Consider the following 19,744-nt stretch of genomic DNA (forward strand, 5'->3'; position numbering starts at 1 on the left):
CGGGCGCTGCACAAGACTGATCTCGGGTCACGGCCTGGGGCTGGCCGGGCGATAGGAGCGCAGGTGTCCCCGTGTCGTGGGATAGAGTCGCGATACTCGTGGCTGTCGTGTGCCCAGTGTTCATCCCGGCGCTGGAAACCTGGTCCGGGTGGTCCTTGAAGCGGCGTTTGAATTGCCTCGTACCTGTCTGTGCAGCTTACCCTTTGGTCCTCGGTGTCTGTCCTGCTCGTAGCCGTAAGGATCTCTCTTCCCTGCGCTCGAAAGAGCTGCTGCTGCCGCCGGGAGTAATTAAGAATACGTTAAAGGAGACAGCAGAGCGTAAGAATGGCAACAAGCGGAGCGAATGCGCAGTGTTCCCAGTGTTCAGCTGGTCTCTGGTCATTTCCAGCTCAGTCTGCCCTGGCCCTGTGTAGTTGTGTCTTATTTGCTAATTTCAGGGTCCAGTTTTCTCCTCATTCTAAGGAAACTTTTAGCGTTGGAAACACATCCTTTGGCAAACTGCTTTACGGCTCAATGACCTGTTCTCTGAAGAACAGCTTCCTTCTCTTGATTTGAACCAAGCCTCATCAAACGTAATTTTATGTTTCCCAAATTTTTGTTTGTCTTTCTTTTTTTTCCCCTAGCAATTAAGTGTTGTGATAGTATATAAAATAAGTTATTAGAATAGGTATATGATAGAGGGAACCAAAATAGATTAATATGTGGTATTCAATACTTAATTGGAAATATGAGTACTTAAATGTGTGTTCAAAACTTTTGGAGGTGAGAAATGTTACAGAGCTATTATGAAGCTGCGTATTTTTTTTTCCCCAGAAAAACTTGGAAGTCATTGACGGTTCCATGCAGCCATTCTGTTTTTTCATTCAGATGCGTATTTTTAAGTCTAGTCTTTCATGATAGTACTGTAGAAGGACAAGTATTTTTTTTCCTTACAGTTTGACCTACGGAGAAAAATAATTTATTCCCATATTTTGAAAAGAAACGAAAAATTATTTGTATATGACTCCTTTAGGGAGGTGAAGAACTTCAGCAGTAGAAACAGCTGCATTAACAAACAGATCTGTCATTTACATCTAATGACACAAAACTGCAAGGGGGAATAGATGCTAGTTCCCTTGGATACAGTTAGTGTTTGCTAGTTAGAAGTACAAAAGCGAGATAGGTTTCTTACTGAGTAGTTAGAACTTTCTTGCTTTAAAATGTATACAAATAAGAGGAGGTGGTCTGAATTTTGAGGTTCGTATGTAAAACAAGGTGCACTAGAATAATACTTGCTTTCTTGTATTTCATTAAACTGGAGGACCAATTTAATTGGGTTTCTGAGCAATTAAGACTGTAGTTTCACATACACATCTTACTATTACCCATCACTGCTGCCAAAAGAAACAACCCACCAAAAAAGTAACTATTTGTCTGGGTAAGTTCCTTAACTTGATTCACTCTGTGTGGCCTTGCAAACAATTATGCTGGCGCTAGTAAGTGGTGGGAGATAAGTGGACAGGCTGGTTTACACTGGTAAAGCTCTGCTTCTGCTACAAATTCATGCAAAAGTGCAGCTTTATTTTCCAAGACTGCTTATTCCATATCCTGTTAGGCTGCAGTTGCCAGCAAAATAATAGCTATGAAACACTAACAGCATCCCTTGTGTTCAAGTTCTCAAAGCACTTCAGAAAGAAATACAGTTCTCCCAGTTTTGCACCTAAAGAAATGGGGGCACAAGTTGATCCCCCCCCCCCCCAAAGTTGCTCCCCCCCCCCCCCATAGTCTCTATGTATACTGATTTATGGTTTGTGTGCTGTCAATTTAATCTTGATTTCTCTTAGGGGTGTTACCTTTGTTTATCTCAGCTACCCATGGTGTAATCATGAAGTGAATATTGAAATACCAGATTAAATTATGGTAAAATACATAGGTGCAAAACAACTGTTTTCTCTGGAATTCCAGGCCTTTGGAACTTCTTAAAAGGAATAGCTCGTGTATGGACATCTTTCTCTTCTCTCATTGGTATATGTGTGACACAAGATCAATACAAACTGTTTTATCTCGACTACCCTGCCAATGGTGAACTAGTCATTATTCCTAATTATGACTGAATTTGAACAAGTAATCTAGATTACGAAATTTCTAAGATACTTAGCCTTGTTGCCCTATGTTTTGGGATTATGCTAGAGGTTTCACTTTTCCTGGAGGTGGTGATTCTTTCAAGTGTTACTAGCATACATCCTTGCACTTGGGTATCCAACATGTGTGGTTTTTAAAGCAGGTCTCTTGGAAACAAAAGGAACATCCATAGCAAAAACAGTAAAATGGTCTAAATATAGTTACTCCATTTTCTTTGTAAAGAGTGTTTTTTACAAAGTATTTTCAATGTGGTCTTAAATACGGCATGTTTTGAAAAAGATTTTGAAAGTGGCTAAATTAAATTACATTTTAATTGCTCTCCTGCTGTACTTTCTGGTGAATCTAGATTTCTTAATACTTCGAGCCAAACATTGTATTTAATTTATATCATTTGCGTGTGTATTACAGGGTTATTTTTCCTATTAAGTTCTTGTCATGTTCTTCCTCGATCACTGAATCATTAATTGGTTTATGACAGTGCAAGTATTGTAAAAGTGAAACCTGGATGAAGAAAGTGTGACTTTTGTGTAGACTGGATAAAACTTAGACACCTGGTTAATACATCTCTAATGTGAGAAACACTTACCTACACCCTACTTCTTTAAGAGACAAAAGATGCTTACAGACATCTGAATTCTCAAAAAGAATCCTTCAGAAAACTAGGAACACAAATTTTTAACACTTTGAAAAACAGAAACAAGGAAATAAGAACATTTCAGTATTGCTACTGTTAGACATTGCATTATAGGAAAGGAACAGTGTGAGTTGAGATTTACCATTCTGCTAGTTGCCTGTGAAGAACAGACAGTGCTAAAATACACATTTTTTTTTTTTGTGCTATCTTTGTAACTGATCTTTCTCTGCAGAGCAGTAGAGACTGCTAAAGTTTTATTTCATGATACTCTAAAGAGGCAAATGCTCTGTAACTTCAGTGTTTCACTTTAGTCGCTATATCCTTTACCATACCAGTTACAGAAGTTAAAGTACTAACTAGTGCACAGCACAAATGCAGAGATCTGAGTTCTCTGCAGACACAAGGTTCTTTCCCTGATGAGTCAGCTCCTTCAAAATGCAAATGTTATTTATTTGTTTTTGGCAGAAAGTTCTGTTTCCCTTACCAAATGTCACAGCTATGCTCTCAGTGAATTTGATGCTTGAGGAGTTTTACAATTTTACAGTAAAAAAGTTTGATTAAATTTTCTTTGTTTTCTTTCCCCCCCGCTCTCATCTTCCCTTATGTAAAATAAACTTAAAAAATACTGAAGTATTGATAGACTGGTTCAAGGAGACTCAAGCTAAGAGACTGTGACAGCCTTAGAAAACTGAGCCCTTAAACAGGATTAAATGGCAGATGGTAGAAGAAATCATGAAGTTGCATGTGATAAGCTAGGAAAGTGTTTACTTTTTACATATGTGACTGCTACAGAGTGGATAAAATCATGGTAATTATATACTCTCACCGGTGTACTTTGTACTTCTCACTTCCATCTGTTTGTGGAGCTTGATGTCAGAATTGTTGAAGAGCTAGGATAGCTGGTCGATATCCTAGCTAACTGGATAGTAGAGTCAGCACCTTCAGCTGTAAAAGTGTTGGTGGAGAGAACGTGGTTCATATCTGCTCTTCAAAGCTTTGTCCACTGCACTGAGTTCGTCTTTTCTCTGTCCACATCCTTTGCACTTCAGGACTCTTCGGACTTAAGGCACCTGAAACATTTTTTTGTTAATGGACTGTTAGGAGCCCAGCACAATTTGTAATTTAGGTTGAGTAAAGACTGCCTGAAGAAGTTGCTTAGCATGCTTTTAGTAAGTGTGAAAGCAGTGCTGCCTGTGAACATTTCACTGCCACCAGTACTAAATTGTGAGCTTTTTCACTGCTGTATGTATAATGGGATTTTGTTGTTGTTAACAGGATCGCTGTTTTGGGTTGTGACAAACTCCAGCACTACAGGAACCACAGCTTCACAGTGAAGAGCCACTGCTTTCACAAGTTCTGAAACTACCAGTCAGTCTGCCTTGAATTTTGGTGTGTGCGAGTCCTTGGTGGAGGCTGCATATATACATGTTTTCATGAAGAGAAGTGAGAAGCCAGAAGGTTATAGACAGATGAGGCCTAAGACTTTTCCTGCCAGTAACTATACTGGCAGCAGCCAGCAGATGCTACAGGAAATACGAGAGAGCCTCAGGAATTTACCTAAACCCTCAGATGCTGCTAAAGCTGATCACGGCATGGGCAAAATGTTATCTGAAGATCCTAGACAAGGCCGAAATCCCCCCAAATTTGTAACATATCATAAAGTTTTGCAGGAGATAAGAAACTCACTTCTGCCTTTCGCAAACGAAACCACCTCAGCTGTCAAAGGAACATCAGAAGTTAATCGACAAATGCTGCAAGACTTACAAGCTGCTGGCTTTGATGAGGTGAAATGTTTTATTTTCAAGATTTGGTGTTCTGCTAACTATAAACTATTAGTGCCTGTTGGAGGGGGTGTTGATCATGGTATGTTTGAATGGTATATGATAAGCAAAATACCTGCTTCAAAATCTGGTAGGTTTTTAATTAGGACAAGAAACTGGTAATAGTGGGGAATGAAGAAGATGAATAAAAAGATTTAGAGAGGCTTAGTTTTTTTTTTTTTCTTTAAGTGTCTTGTACAGTTTGTTCTTATGTGGTAGGGGTAGGTTGTTTTAATTATGTAATTTTAGGCAGGGAGAACTGTGTGCTCTAGAGCATGGATTTTGCCTCTGATACTCAACAGAATTTTGGATTGTGCTCAGTTAAAACGTGTTGATAAAATATGGCCATTCTAAATTGAAAGGCAGTACCAAATAGTTCAGAAATTAATTTGAATGAGCTTTTTACATCTCTGGCTAATAGAAATTTGGCTATCCTTATTTATGCACTTTGTCAAATACAGATAAAATAATGAGGTACCTGACAAAGCCAGTTGCAGGGTGTCTTACTGCGGTATATTCTCAAGACAAAAATATCAAGTGTCTTGAAAATCTTGGACATAATTAATTATTCTGCTGTTCTCATTGTAAGAACAGGGAACTAAATAATTGTTCAATTTATTTATTTTTTAAATTATTGACTGAAACTTATTTCCATTTATTCATGTTAATAATTGAAAGGAGTCTGAAATGTGTTTTCCAGGAATAAAAAATGAATACACTTATAGTTCTTGTGCTTTTACTGGGACTTGCACATCAAAGTAAATTATACCTCTTCTCAGGCCTTCTGCTTTTGTACTCAGGTTTACAGAGTTTTTTTTAAAAAAACCAAACAAACACAAAAAAACCCTCACAAACTAGCAAACCACTCATCTTTCCAGAGGAAAAAGGCACAGCACCACAGCAGCGATTGCCTTTGCAGGAGTGCACTGCTTGCAGTAGTGACCAGCTCGCGAGTTCTGCTGGCTGTGATGCTTCAGTATTTACAGAGAGAAGTAATGCTTCGGTATTTACAGAAGCTCCCCTCTACCCAAGAGTGAGCTTCTCCAAAACTATCAACTGGCTTTTCCTCAACAATGTCCCAGTGTCAGGTGCTGATGGAAGGATTTTATAATGATAAACAATTTTATAATAATTTCCTCCTGCTCTGTGGTTTGTTGCTGAGGTTCAATTTTTTGTGGGTTTGCCTTTTTTTTTTTTTTTAAAGTAGATCAGTTCTCGGATCCATTTTTACAGATTGAACCTGCAGTCGTTTTTGCAAACTGAATAATAGTATATGGCTGGGTAGTAAACTAAAAAGGTATCTTGAATTGGCATTTTCGTTGTATCCTTTGTATCTTGAAACCTTTTGCTCCTACCTTTTGTTCTTGGGTACAACTGAGAATTCCCAGGACGCTTCTGATTACGTGGAGCTTTTTTCAGGCAGAGTGCCAGAGTAAGCCATTTCTGCCATGTGTTAAGCCACAGCTGTGTTGCCACAATAGTCTATGGCTTTGGCCTGTGAACACCATCAGGAACAAATACAGCTGAAGTAGGAAAGCATTTTTCTGGGTGGGGGGTATTCGAGACAGCAAGTAGGAATGAGAATGTATTTTGAGCTGGGATTGTTTTATGGGCTGGATCATAGCTGGGGTATGCTGGTCAGCTGTAAACGTCTGGTCTGGGCTGTTTCTGACTTCCATTAGGCATGTTTGTGATTTAGTAGATCATGTGAAGAACTTCTTAATTTCATGATCTCGGGTGCTTTACTGGCTTTCTGTAGAGACTAACCTACCTACTATGTCTGTAGTAGAGGATAACTATAACTGCTAGGTACCAAGTCCATTTTTGTTTTAATTTGCTCTGATTTGGACCTGTCTATATAAGCAGTGTTTCCTGATCTCAGCTTTTAATGAGATTTCATTAAGGTGTTGACAATGGATTTAAAAGAGCAATACAGATTTGTCTGTTTGCCATATTGTGGAGTTGCCTGTTTGTGACTCAATCACCACTTGAAGATTGGAAACAATGAATTTTTTTTGTACTTTTTTCATCTTTTTTTTTTTTAATAATATATTGAATGTCACAAATGTTCTGGTTATTCCCCACACCCCCCAAGTAGTAGGTAGTATCAGGGTTAAAGCTGAACATATAGATATCTATCAGTATCAGGTATATATATAGTGTGTGTGTATATATAGATAGTAATATATATATATATACAGTAATTATGGTAGAATGCAGTTCTTTGTGTTTGTTTGTGTGTTTTAAATATCCTGAATAGCTTATAGGAGATCTGTCTTGCTTATTAAGATTCAAGTTCAGTCCTCATATGTTCTGTGTAAGCTGATACTCTTCAAGACATTGTATACTTAATGTCGCATTGGTGACCAAGTTTTTTGTTCTTCAGCTAGAGGGGAGGGAGATCCTTTGGCTCTTACTCGGGTCCTCTCATTAGTTCAGAGGGAACTAAATTTAATGCTGGTTCTGTACTTTGAGATTCTGTGCGTCTTCATGGCTTGGTGATATGTACTTGTAGATTTAGGTTTCTATATTGTAGAATTACTTGCCTAAAAAGACAGTAAATCTGGTTTTGAAGCTGATTAAGAAGAAAATAAAAGTTGATAGGTAGAAATGCATCCTGTGGTCCTATAAAAGTATATTAAAATTGAAAATCAAATGCTCTGGACAACTTAACCTTCTGTTTGCACAATGATCAAATAGCATACTGGTGCTGAGAATGTACTTTGCAACAGATCAGTCTTGTCTATAGTAGTAGAAGTGTTGCAGACAACTGTCTTTTGAAGGGGCTGTGAGATCAAAAGTCATATCTGCTTTTTCCAACAATGTCAGCTGGTCTGTAAAGATTGTGACAACCTTATTATATATATTTTATTTTTAAATCCTTTTTTAAGTTTCTGCTTTCCTTGCTGAATTTAATTATTGTTTTTGAAGGCTATATGTAATTTTGTATGCTTGTAGTGTTAAAAATGTATACAAGCATGCTGAAATTATAAATGGGGGTTTGAATTTGAAAGTGATATTGACTACTTCCCTTCTGAGCCCTCTTTGATGTACCATTGATTTTGGTAGGAGGTGAATGCTGTCATATATAGATAATCTGTTCAAACATAATGTGAACCGAAATGGTTGCTTCGATATGGCAAAGTATGGCCATAACCAATCACTAAAGACAGCATGCTTAATTATAGGGAGTTAGTGCTGCGGATTTGTTTCAAACTTGTTGAATCAGCTGCACAAATCCTGTTCAATATAACTGGGAGAGCAGTGCCTGACTTTTAACCATCTCTGGAATTCTGCCTCTGTTGCTTCACCTTGATCTCATTCAAGCCAGCAGAAGAAACACTGGTCCATAATACGATTTCCTTTGTCAAAGCTGGGATTGGCCATCAGATCAAAACTTGTGTTTGGATCTCTAAGGATACAGAGACTAAATCTACCACAAAAATAATAGAATTTCTGCCAATAATGTTGTCTTCATCAGGAAGAATTCTTAGGGAGAAACTAATTGATAGTTGTTGACAAAAAGTCTTGCTGAGTTGAAAGGAAAATGAGCAAAACCCAAAGTTCTGGGGTACCGTTCACACTGGGGTACCATTCGTAGAATAACTTGGGTTGGAAGGGACTTCTGGTCATCATGTAACTACCTGTTACCTGGGTAGTGTGTATTGGTAATAAATGCTTATATAAGCAAACTGTTTGTATGAATAGCAGGATGATGCAATTTACACCAAACTACAGTGCTTCAACAAGTTAACTTTTTTTCCTGAAGATCCAGACGGTATTAGTGTTTTGGAGGATTTGCTTGGAGGAAACATTTTTAAAATTCGTTTTAAATCAATTGACAGAAATCAGTTACATACTTCAGTAAAATTACTGGAGGGCATTTGGTGAAATAACCATGATTTTTGATATTTTTGCCATTTTCTTGTAAATTATATATAATTTTCTCTTTAGGATATGGTTATACAGGCTCTTAGACAAACTAACAACCGTAGTATAGAAGCTGCCATCGAATTTATAAGTAAAATGAGCTACCAGGATCCTCGTCGGGAACAGATGGTTGCAGCAGCAGCAAGACCTGTAAACGCAGGTATGAAACCACCAGGTAGGTGTGTCCAATGTAACTCAGTAACTCACTGAGTATGTTCTTATAGGTGAAAAATATAAAATAGCAAATTCCTCCTTCATGTGCTCAGAATGGAACAGAGGGGATGTTGAGATACAGTGGTGTGTTTTCTTTTTTTTTTCTTTTAAAGAGAACATGTAAAGTATATAATGTAATTCTACTGAGAGATGAAGGTGCATTTGACATGAATTTCTTAAATGTTTCTTTTTATAACTGCATGGGTTTATTATTGTATGTAAGTGTTTTATACAAGGAATGGCACTCAGATCTTATTTTAGTATTTTTTGTCCCTCATTGGTGTGTGATGCCTATATTTTGTTCTCAGTGTTGCATGCCATTTAGAAGTCAGCAGTGAGCACTGAATTCTTATTTAATTTTTTGTCTCTCTCTTCACATACTCTCCCACACAGCAGCACTATGAATGTGTATTTTTGTGTGTGTGTATATATTATAGCTATGTGTGTATATATATTTATATACCACATGGCTGCAATATTTGTATTTTAGGATGTCCTGTTTCAAGATCCCTCTCTCTGCTTAATTTTTCACTTGGTGCCAGATTTTGTTTATACAGTTTTTAAGGCAGACTTCATGGTTTTTATAGATTTTGGGGGACAGACTATAGCTTTAGTAGCAACAGAGTCAGAATTTTGACACTTGCTATTAGTGGTCGCTTAACACGTACAAGTACATTTTTAATACATCCTGATGCTTTTCTTTTTTTAACACATTTTAGTAGCATACACCTAAACAAATGGTAACTTTCAAATGCAGCGGAAGTACTGAACTTTTATTTGACCAAAGCTGAGTGCTGAGCTGTTAGCACTGCAAAGTTACATTTTAAACTGACCATATAGGTGTAAGGAAAAATCAGTAGTCGAGTAGCAATGTACAGCATTATTTTCGTTTAGTCTCTGAAGCAGGCTTGGTGCTTGTGTGAAGCTGCTAGCTAAATGCCACCATTTAGCCATGACTTTCATTGTTACTTGCAAAGATATAGTAATTAGCACATTCTTTTACTGAAGATACAGTGACTTTCAGCAGTTACAGTACTGTATGTATTTACAAGTATCTCAGTAATTACACTGTAAAAAGCACAATAAGACTGCATGTACTGTCGGTTCCTTGCATGTTATTTTGTTTATATGATGGAAAATAACATCTATGCAGTAAATATATTGTAGAGTTTGGCTCTCAAGTTTTGCTTTCATACAGTTTTAATTCTTGCTTCTATATGACACTTATAAATACATAACTTTTAAAATTGAAGTACTTAAATGTCGCATGCAAGGAATAGAACAAGGTTGGATGAGCTGTATGCATACAAGGGTGTAAGTGGCCTGTTTGGTTTTACAGCATTCAGTTGAGTTTTAGTTTTAAAACACTTAGTGTTCTTACAGTGTTAAACTGGAAGGAATGGCAACATGACTAAACGTATTTTTCCATGCTATTGCTATTTTGTGTTTGTACTGAACATATCTTCTGAGAGTTGCTTGTATGTGTGATTAAAAATACGTAATGTGCCTAATAATTCTGCATATTACCATTTTTTAATTAATAGAGTGCATCTGTAATTGACACAAAATGCATCTTCAGAAAAGTGATTTCTAAAAATTGTGATACTGTAGTTTCATTGCATTTTTTTTTCCTCTTATACTGTGTACTCAGCATGTTGCCATAGCATGCCGTGTATTACTAGATAGAGAGAAATTTTTAAGGTGAAGTACAGTGGATCGTGCTTTCTTGGAGAATTCCTGTCCTATTTTTGTAGTAATTAATGCAGAAGAATAAGATATTTGAAGCAGTAAATAGAAATAATTTCTAATAATATAAATATTATGTGTTCTTCTTGTAAAAGCAGGGACTGTACAGCAGTCAGTTAACCGCAAGCAGAGCTGGAAGGGTTCTAAGGAGTCCTTGGTTCCCCAGCGGCATGGCCCTTCCCTGGGAGATGGTGTAGTTTATCGCTCAGAAAGTCCCAGCTCTCAGCCTGATGTAGGAAGGCCGTTATCTGGATCTGGCATTGCAGCATTTGCTCAGGCTCATCCTGGCAACGGACAAAGAGTGAATCCCCCGCCTCTACCACAGATAAGGAGTGTCACTCCTCCTCCTCCACCTCCTCGAGGACAGACACCCCCTCCAAGGGGAACTACTCCTCCACCTCCTTCCTGGGAACCAAACTCTCAAACAAAGCGTTACTCTGGAAACATGGAATATGTGATCTCCCGTATTTCTCCAGTGCCACCAGGAGCGTGGCAGGATGGTTATCCACCTCCACCTATGAATCCTCCACCCATAAATTCTTCCACGCAGGGTCAGAGAGGCATGAGCGCAGTCCCCATTGGCAGGCAACCAATAATCATGCAGAGTTCTGCCAACAGCAAATTTAGCTTTCCCTCAGGAAGAGCTGGAATGCAAAATGGCAATTGTCAGACAGAATTCATAGTTCACCAGAACATGGTGTCTGGGAACTCAGTGAGTCGCCAGCCACCCCCGTACCCCATGAATCCAACTAACAGGCAAAGTCCCACAGCACTACAGATGCAGGCAGGAGGATCTGCTCCTCCTTCAGCATACACCAATGGGAATCTTCCTCAAGCAATGATGGTGCCAAATAGAAATAGTCACAACATGGAACTTTATAATACAAACGTAGCTGGAATACCTGCGTCCTGGTCACAGCCCTCCTCTGTGCAGTCTCAGTCATCACCTGGCAATGGGCATGACATGCCTACATGGCAACCCAACGTTCCCGTACGGTCAAATTCTTTCAACAACCACCATGGAAACAGGCAGAGTCACTCTAGCAGTTCTCAGCCTTCAGCTACAACAGTAACAGCTATAACGCCAGCTCCCATTCAGCAACCGGTAAAAAGTATGCGTGTGTTAAAACCAGAGCTACAGACTGCCTTAGCACCCACTCACCCTTCCTGGATGCCACAACCAGTGCAAACTGTTCAGACCATTCCCTTTTCTGAGAGTCCATCTACTAATATGGCAGTTATGTCTCCTGTTGCAGAGGCTCCAAATTACCAGGGTCCCCCACCACCTTACCCAAAACACTTGTTACACCAGAATCCCTCTGTCAATCTGTATGAGCCAGGGCCCAAGCTCAACAAGGAGGAACCACCTATTTTGTCCAAGGAGGATGAGAATGAAAAGAATTATGAATGTGTTGATGCAACAGATAAAGAAAAGAAACAAATTACAACATCACCTGTTCCTGTTAGAAAAAACAAGAAAGATGAAGAAAGAAGAGAGTCTCGCATTCAAAGCTATTCCCCTCAGGCCTTTAAATTTTTCATGGAGCAGCACGTGGAGAATATACTCAAGTCACATCAGCAGCGTTTACATCGGAAGAAACAACTAGAGAATGAAATGATGCGGGTAAACTCTTCTTTCTAAATCTATAACTAGAACTGTTGCTGTATTAATTTTAAGAAATACGTCTTAATTGTACAATGTTTAAATAGTACAGGTAAACAGAACATTGTGGTATATTGTAGTATTGAAGTCTATTTTTAGTTTTTGTGTTTGAGATGTGGCAAATTCTGCATTGCTTTGTTTACATACTTCATTGTCGTCTTAGAAATTAATTTTTTAGTAAGATTTTTGCGTGTCTAAACGTAGTTCATGTGGCTTATGTATGATGGGGCAGCAGAATCAAAATCATTGTTGCATGAACTAAGATTTAACTACATGGCTCTTAGCTTTTTGTTATGGGTTCTATTTAATCCTGATTTTTGACTGAGTAATATGCAATATTTTAATTATTTTAAAAAACATTTTTAGTTTTTTAAAATAAACACTGCAGATACAAGTAGCAAAGCAGGGAGAAGTGGTAGGCTGGTTAGTGTGTTTGTATAGTCACCCAAACAGCAATATCTTTCGCGTTCTGCAGTTTGTTTCCAGTAGTGATAGGGTTTTTCAGTTCACATTAAAAAAAAAAAAAATTCAATATTTAAAATATGCATTTTTAGAATGAGAGACATGGTGCCTTTTGCCCAAGTATTTTATAATCCAGGCTGTAAGGATATCTGTTTAAACAAGGGGTAACTGAATGGGATAATAAAGAAACGGATATCAACAAAAACATGTAAAATCAGCTTCTTTGTGGCTACATGAAGACAGTGGTATATTTCTGGGATTTCAGTGTTATACTAAACCAAATCAAACGGGTAAAAACTGGAGCTGATGTATACATATGCCATTTCAAAAAAGAAAATAGTGAGAAGCAGTGAAATTAAGATTTGCAGAGGTGGAAATTCAAGACGTATGACTTATGTCAAACTTTCAACTACAATTATTAAGAAATATATATAAGTATGATGTACCTCTTAATTTATTGTATGAAAGAATGTATCTGGCTTATGCCACTTTCTTGAAGTGCTGTATTTTAAATCCGTATTTTCTTACTCTCTGAAAATTCTTACTGTAAGCTGTAGTGTATTGTAAGTGTTTGCTTAGTCACAAATATGTGAATGTTAGCAAGATTTCTTCCTGGAACTCTTTCTAGATCTTTATTCTTAGTCTTCTCTCTTTCCTTTTCACTTCCACTAACAGCTGATTTAAACTGTTAAGGTGTGGGAAGCTTTCCTGAACTCTGTAGCCTCCATCCCTGTGTAGACAAGTAAGATTTTGGAGCAACAGTATTTATTAAGAATAGCATGATCCATTTTTTTAGAGGGTTTTGCATGCAATCCTGCATCAAAATTAAGCATGAATTTATTTTGACTATTTTTGAGTGCTTAAATGTAAGATTAATGTTGATTGCAAACTTCACTTTCCCTTCCTACTGTGTTGTGTTCCATAGTGTCGCAAGCATAAGTATTACTTGTATGAAAGCACTGATACAACTTTTCTTGGTATTTTTCTTGTGCGTTTGAAGGACCCTATTAAATGTCTTTTATTATATGAAACGCAATTTACAATATTTATGCTAAATTTAAAGCTAGGATGTGTATTTACAGGCTAAAGGGTAGAAAATGGGGTGCATGCTGCAGCAGACCTCTCCTTTTTCATAAGGCTATAGGAGCAGAATCTCACAATAATTAAGTATATTTTGGGTCTTCATGAGAAGGAGAAAGGGAAACTAGCTCATTACTTACGGTAATCAGGTCTTCAAATGTCGTCTTGACATTTGTAAGTCTTCAAAAATCCGTCCTTCTGCATTGAATGTGCCTTAAGCATGTTCATTCACAGAAAAAAATCAGATATTTTTGTCCTAGAAGACAGTGCCTGGGTTTTCCTGCAGTAATGTGTTGAGAAATACAGTTTTCTTGATTCAGGGTAGGGAGTTGAACCTGTTTCCCACATCCAGTCTTGAAACTACTGTTACCCATTCCTGGCTACTGTCTGTCTGATATAGACAAAAAATTTTGTCTCAAATTTGAGACAGCGTTCCCCATTTAAATCTTACTGAATTTATATTCCTTGTGAAGTTTGTTTGAGTAGACGAGCGTTTTGTATGCATTTTCCTAATTGCATCTCCTTTTTGTTATGATGCCTGTAAGAAGAAATTTTCTGTGTTCTAACAGTATTTTCTTTAATAGGTGACATATACTATCCTGAAAACATTTTTAAGATGTTGGTTGATATTTAATTAATCTTTTATCTCACCCTTTTTCTCAGTCACATCTGTTACATTTTGTTTCAAATTATGTTGTAAGTTAGGCAAAGTAGAAATCATCTATTGACACGCAGTTTATACAGGCCTAGACTAGTCGATACCTAATCCTGATGATGGTCCTGAGTACTGTTATGCGGACAGTATCTTAAACATTTGAAACACTAAGGAGATGGAAGCAGCAAGATTTGGTATGAAGAATCGATAAAATGTAACAATAAGAAATTGAAAACTTCTAGAATAGTGCTTGAGTAACGGTTGTGATGTTTGCAGGGATTCAGTTTGGCTATGTTCAATTTTACCATCAGAACATCTAGGGGAAAAAAAATAAGGAAATATACTGTAGGTTGAACTTGGAAATCATTGCTGTAGAGTGGTGATTGCCAGCCAGGTAGGCAGATAAAATAATTGAGATGCTATGAAAAATGGAACATACAAGATTTTGAAAATGATGACAGAAAGCAAAAGAAGGAGGGAACATAAAGCTATGTGGGGGCAGTGTCACAGAGAAAAGAATGTAAAAAAAAAAAAAAAAAAAAATTAAAGAAAGATTCTGCTCACATTAAAACCAAAAAGAAGGGCTATTCTGATTCCAGCGCCTGAAACTTACCAAGAAAGATGGCACTGGAATTGAATAACGCTTTAAAGCGAACAAATGAAGCCAACAAAAATACTCAAGAAGAAACCCAGGTTGGAATACTACGAGAATGGTCAGTGTGGTTCTTGTAGATAAGGGTTTCCACACTGTAGGTGATGAGGTATGTGTGGCCTGTGAGTGTTTCAGCTGTCAGAATGCTAGTGGTGCTATCCAGAACACCAGGGATGTTCATTCAAGATAGGGATATGTACACAGACGGGAGCCAAGACCTGATACTGTGGGCAGGAGTGAGCCACTTCAACGAAATTGCTGTGCTCAACTTGTTGGTATGTAGAGTGGAGAGTGGTAGAGAGAGTGTGACTGAAGTGCTGTTAGAAAGAGGTGGGTTATGTTGTAAGAGGGAAGATCAGGTCTTGGCTTGCGGCAGAGGCAGGTCCTTGGTGTGGGTGGACAGTAGGAAGCAGTGCCGTGTGGATCTGGTTTGTGTAGCTACACAGGGAAGCGTGAGAGTCGCGTAGCCCCTTCTGCAACTGAAATTCCACTGTCACGGTCAGGAAGTGTAGTGACTTTCTGCTCTAGCTCATCTAGAGAGTGGAAGCCTTTCCCACTGCAGCTTCTTAGTTTAGCCCTCAGCGACTTACTGCTCCTAGGCACATCTTGGCTTCCTTTAGCTATGCAAAGAGAATCAGGAAGGCAGTTGATGCACACTGTTCCTCAGATAAGTATTATTTGCAGTGGGTTTTATCAGTAGCTTGTAAATTACCCTTTCTGTCCTTGAGAACATACTCCCTTCTCAAGAACCTTCTGCTGCATGGCAGCTCATGCATTTTGTTGTTGAAAGTGATCACATTTTGTTTTGTATCACTCCTACATGTTTTCATAGAGTCCTAATGTGTAAACTTAACAAAAAAAAAAAAAAAAAAAATATAAGTATTTGGTTTGCTTTGTCTTAGCCTTGTAATTATAAGATCACAAAAAATTAAGAGTACTGTTCACTCTTCAGATTTAATTCTGTTTGCTGCACAGGTTGGATTGTCACCGGAAGCCCGAGATCAAATGAGGAAAATGTTGTGCCAGAAAGAGTCAAATTATATTCGGCTAAGAAGAGCTAAAATGGACAAGTCGATGTTTGTAAAAATTAAAACTCTGGGAGTTGGTGCATTTGGAGAAGTTTGCCTAGCAAGAAAAGTGGATACTAATGCTTTATATGCAACAAAAACTCTGAGAAAAAAAGATGTATTGCTTAGAAATCAAGTTGCTCATGTTAAAGCTGAGCGGGATATCCTTGCAGAAGCTGATAATGAGTGGGTGGTTCGCCTGTACTATTCATTCCAAGATAAGGACAATTTGTACTTTGTAATGGACTACATTCCAGGAGGTGATATGATGAGTCTTCTAATTAGAATGGGTGTCTTTCCAGAAAATCTGGCACGGTTCTACACAGCAGAACTGACCTGCGCAGTTGAAAGTGTTCATAAAATGGGCTTCATCCACAGAGATATTAAACCTGATAATATCTTGATAGACCGTGATGGTCATATTAAATTGACTGACTTCGGGCTCTGTACAGGTTTTCGATGGACCCACGATTCAAAATACTACCAGAGTGGTAAGCGAAATATAACAGGTTTCTTTGTTATTTTGTTGATGTGTCATTTCTTGCAAGGAATTAAATAATAAATGAGTAGAAAGATGACTGTGCTGCTTCCTTTCTGAACAATAATGTATCTAACGATATGCCTGCACATCGCTCAAATTATAAAAAGCAACGTTTAGTTAAAGTTTGTAAGTGTGAGCATTGGTTCCTTAAGAGAGAAGGAATGAGCTGTGCTGCTGTTGTGTGTCCCATTAGTGGCTTCTGAAATTTGGAGAGAGAAAATCACAGTGATAGCAAGATAATTGCATCGACAACAGTCCTAATTCTGTTTTGAAGATAGGACTGATGTTTTAAATTTGGTTTTTCTTGAAAACCTTGTTCTAAGTGTCTCATGTACTTCCTTTTAGTGTAACCTTTTGATTTCTGAGAAATATTTAAGTAGGCTTTTAAAAATCCTACTTGATTACTTAAAACAACTGTTAAGAAAAAGATTAAAAAAAAATCACAGTTGTGAGTGATAAAATACTGATTTTGTAACGACATATCTTTAATTTTCAAAAATAAAAACATACCTTCAAAACCAACTTTTAAATTACTTTTGACTTGTTTTTATGAAAATATCATGTAACTTAGGCCAGACTGTTATACGGTCTCCGGAGAGAAGTTGAAGATTTAAAATCTGATCTTATTTTTTGATGCTTTAAATATTGGGTTTTTTTCTATTTATATAAGAGTGAGAACAATATACACCCTGTATCCCCAATGTGGTTATGTTAAGGAAAAACTGAGAAAAGGTCAAACTTGATACTTTCTCATAGTTATGTCAAAAATTAACTTTAAAAAAAAAGTCCTCAAAAGTTGGTATTTTACATCATAAGCAAAAAGTCAAAATCCTGATGTTGATGGCCTTTTTAGCTCTCCAGTTGAGTGTTGAAATTGAAACAGAATGTGTCTTACAACAAGAAATGTTAACAGATAAAGTTTTGTACTAGTTAAGAACTACAGCAATTGTCCTCAATTTTGGCATCTTTCTTGCTCAATTATAGGTGATCATGCACGTCAAGACAGTATGGATTTCAGCAATGAATGGGGTGACCCAGCAAATTGCAGATGTGGAGATCGACTGAAGCCACTTGAACGCAGGGCTGCACGTCAGCATCAGCGCTGTCTGGCCCATTCTCTTGTCGGCACACCCAATTATATTGCGCCAGAAGTATTGTTACGAACAGGTGATGCATTCTTGTATTGTAATCTCGCTGCAAAGTAACTGATACTCGGGTAGTTTGCTTCACCTTTCTTACACTGCCACTTTTCCCAAGTATATAATATTTTGACAAAAAATAAATGGTTGTTAATATGGAACTCTTAAACGAATATTGAATAGAATTTTCTTGTGAACCTTTTTTATTCTTAGAAATACAAGATTAAAATTTATGCGTCATTTCAGGTTACACACAGTTGTGTGACTGGTGGAGCGTTGGAGTAATTCTCTTTGAAATGTTAGTGGGACAGCCTCCGTTCCTGGCACAAACACCACTGGAAACACAAATGAAGGTAACTTTAAAAGTCTCGTATTAACAGTCTGAAAAAGCAGGCATGAACTATACATAGTCTTTCTAATTTGTAATGGAATTGAAGGTGATTTTTGAGAGTACTGCTCTATCCAGGCATGTTATAAACTAACAAGATTTTAAATTTTACATTACTGTGGCAGTGCACTTAAATTGTAAGGGGATTTCAAGGATCATGTTCATACATTTAATCTGGTCATACAGTAAACATGCCAACTAGAAATCACACTTCAGATCTCAGCTGTTCCCTTTCACTTCCTGCACCTGTCTGGTTATTATTTCTACTGTCTTTTCTTCCCCTCTTCCAGTATTTGGGTGTTCTTTTCCCACTGCTTGGTTTCCATGCCCACTGACCTGCAGAGGATTTCCTTTGGTGATGTGTCTGTAGGTGCTCAGCACGCAAAGGTGGAGGTGCAGCAGGTGACTGTGGCTGCTCAGGGTTACTGGCAGCTCAGAGCCACTGGTCCCTTTCTTCCTGAGCCCCAGCTGTTTCAGGGAAACCATCGGGGCAATCAATGGCACATGTCATTTTTGCAAAAACTGCATTCAGCCTGCAAGATACTGGTTGGCTCAAATGTAGTGCAGTATTGATGTTTTTAACTTCAGATCTGTTACTCTTTCCAGTGCATCAAATAAATCAAAATTTATTTGCCCTACCCTCTTTCTAATATTGTAAACAGTTTTCAGGCACTGGTTTTTATGGTGTCTTTGTTGGTTTATAGCAGGGTTATTCAGTGCCAGACTCTAGTTTAGATCTGGAATGTGAATAAACTTCACCTGTATTTTGCCAGATTTCCAGACAAAGTATTCCTTGTGTTTATGAAAGAGCAGCTTCACGTTTTCCCCTCTTTATTGTGAAAACACGTGTTGAATGATTGCTTTGTGGCTGTTAGGGTTTTTTGTTTGTTTTGTTGTTTTAATATTCACTGCCGTTTTTCCTTTTTATGAAATTGTAAATAAAATAACATCTCTTTTTGCTTTAAAGGTTATCAACTGGCAAACCGCACTTCATATTCCACCTCAAGCTAAATTGACTCCAGAGGCCTCCGACCTTATTATTAAACTCTGCCGAGGGCCAGAAGACCGTTTAGGCAAAAATGGTGCAGATGAAATAAAAGCTCATCCATTTTTTAAAACAATTGATTTTTCAAGCGATCTACGGCGGCAGTCCGCTTTCTACATTCCCAAAATTGCACATCCTACGGACACATCAAACTTTGATCCAGTTGATCCAGATAAATTGTGGAGTGATGATGATAAGGAAGGGAACAGAAATGATACACTTAACGGGTGGTACAAAAATGGAAAACATCCTGAACATGCTTTTTATGAGTTCACCTTCCGAAGGTTTTTTGATGACAATGGCTACCCGTACAACAATCCAAAGCCCATTGAGTATGACTACAGTAGTTCCCAAAACTCAGAACAGCAGTCAGATGATGATGATGATGATGATGAACAGGCAGGCAGAGGGGTCCAGAATCGTGACCTGGTTTATGTTTAGTAGAGGAATAAAGATTAAAAGCTAAATAAACTTATTTTGTAGCTGCAATTTTGGAAAAGTCTCTTCTCTTAAGAGATCTAAGAGAAGGTTGCTAGGGTAAATACATGCACGCTTTTTTTTTTTTAAACATTAAGAAAAATGTATCTT

At 37.8% G+C, this 19,744-nt stretch overlaps 1 protein-coding gene across 1 annotated transcript; it reads left to right on the forward strand.

The window, feature by feature from the left end:
* The first annotated feature begins 4,188 nt into the window (after positions 1 to 4,188).
* Positions 4,189 to 19,640, forward strand: LATS1 (large tumor suppressor kinase 1). The gene is made up of 7 exons (XM_009883284.1): positions 4,189 to 4,539; positions 8,530 to 8,680; positions 10,563 to 12,088; positions 15,952 to 16,534; positions 17,569 to 17,751; positions 17,970 to 18,076; positions 19,079 to 19,640. Exons 1-7 carry the CDS (start codon positions 4,189 to 4,191, stop codon positions 19,595 to 19,597), a joined length of 3,420 nt encoding a protein of 1,139 aa, XP_009881586.1. The 3' UTR covers positions 19,598 to 19,640.
* Positions 19,641 to 19,744: the final 104 nt, after the last annotated feature.

This window comes from Charadrius vociferus, unplaced genomic scaffold (genome assembly GCF_000708025.1).
Source record: "Charadrius vociferus isolate BGI_N301 unplaced genomic scaffold, ASM70802v2 scaffold114, whole genome shotgun sequence".
NCBI classification, from domain to species: Eukaryota; Metazoa; Chordata; class Aves; order Charadriiformes; family Charadriidae; genus Charadrius; species Charadrius vociferus.

What these genes read in the sequence shown, in the direction of transcription:
- LATS1 (XM_009883284.1), top strand. Translation starts at nt 4,189, where the DNA reads ATGAAGAGAAGTGAGAAGCCAGAAGGTTATAGACAGATGAGGCCTAAG. An exon ending in AAGCTGCTGGCTTTGATGAG is followed by an intron (nt 4,540 to 8,529) that starts GTGAAATGTTTT and finishes TTTTCTCTTTAG; the next exon opens with GATATGGTTATACAGGCTCT. An exon ending in TTCAAAATACTACCAGAGTG is followed by an intron (nt 16,535 to 17,568) that starts GTAAGCGAAATA and finishes GCTCAATTATAG; the next exon opens with GTGATCATGCACGTCAAGAC.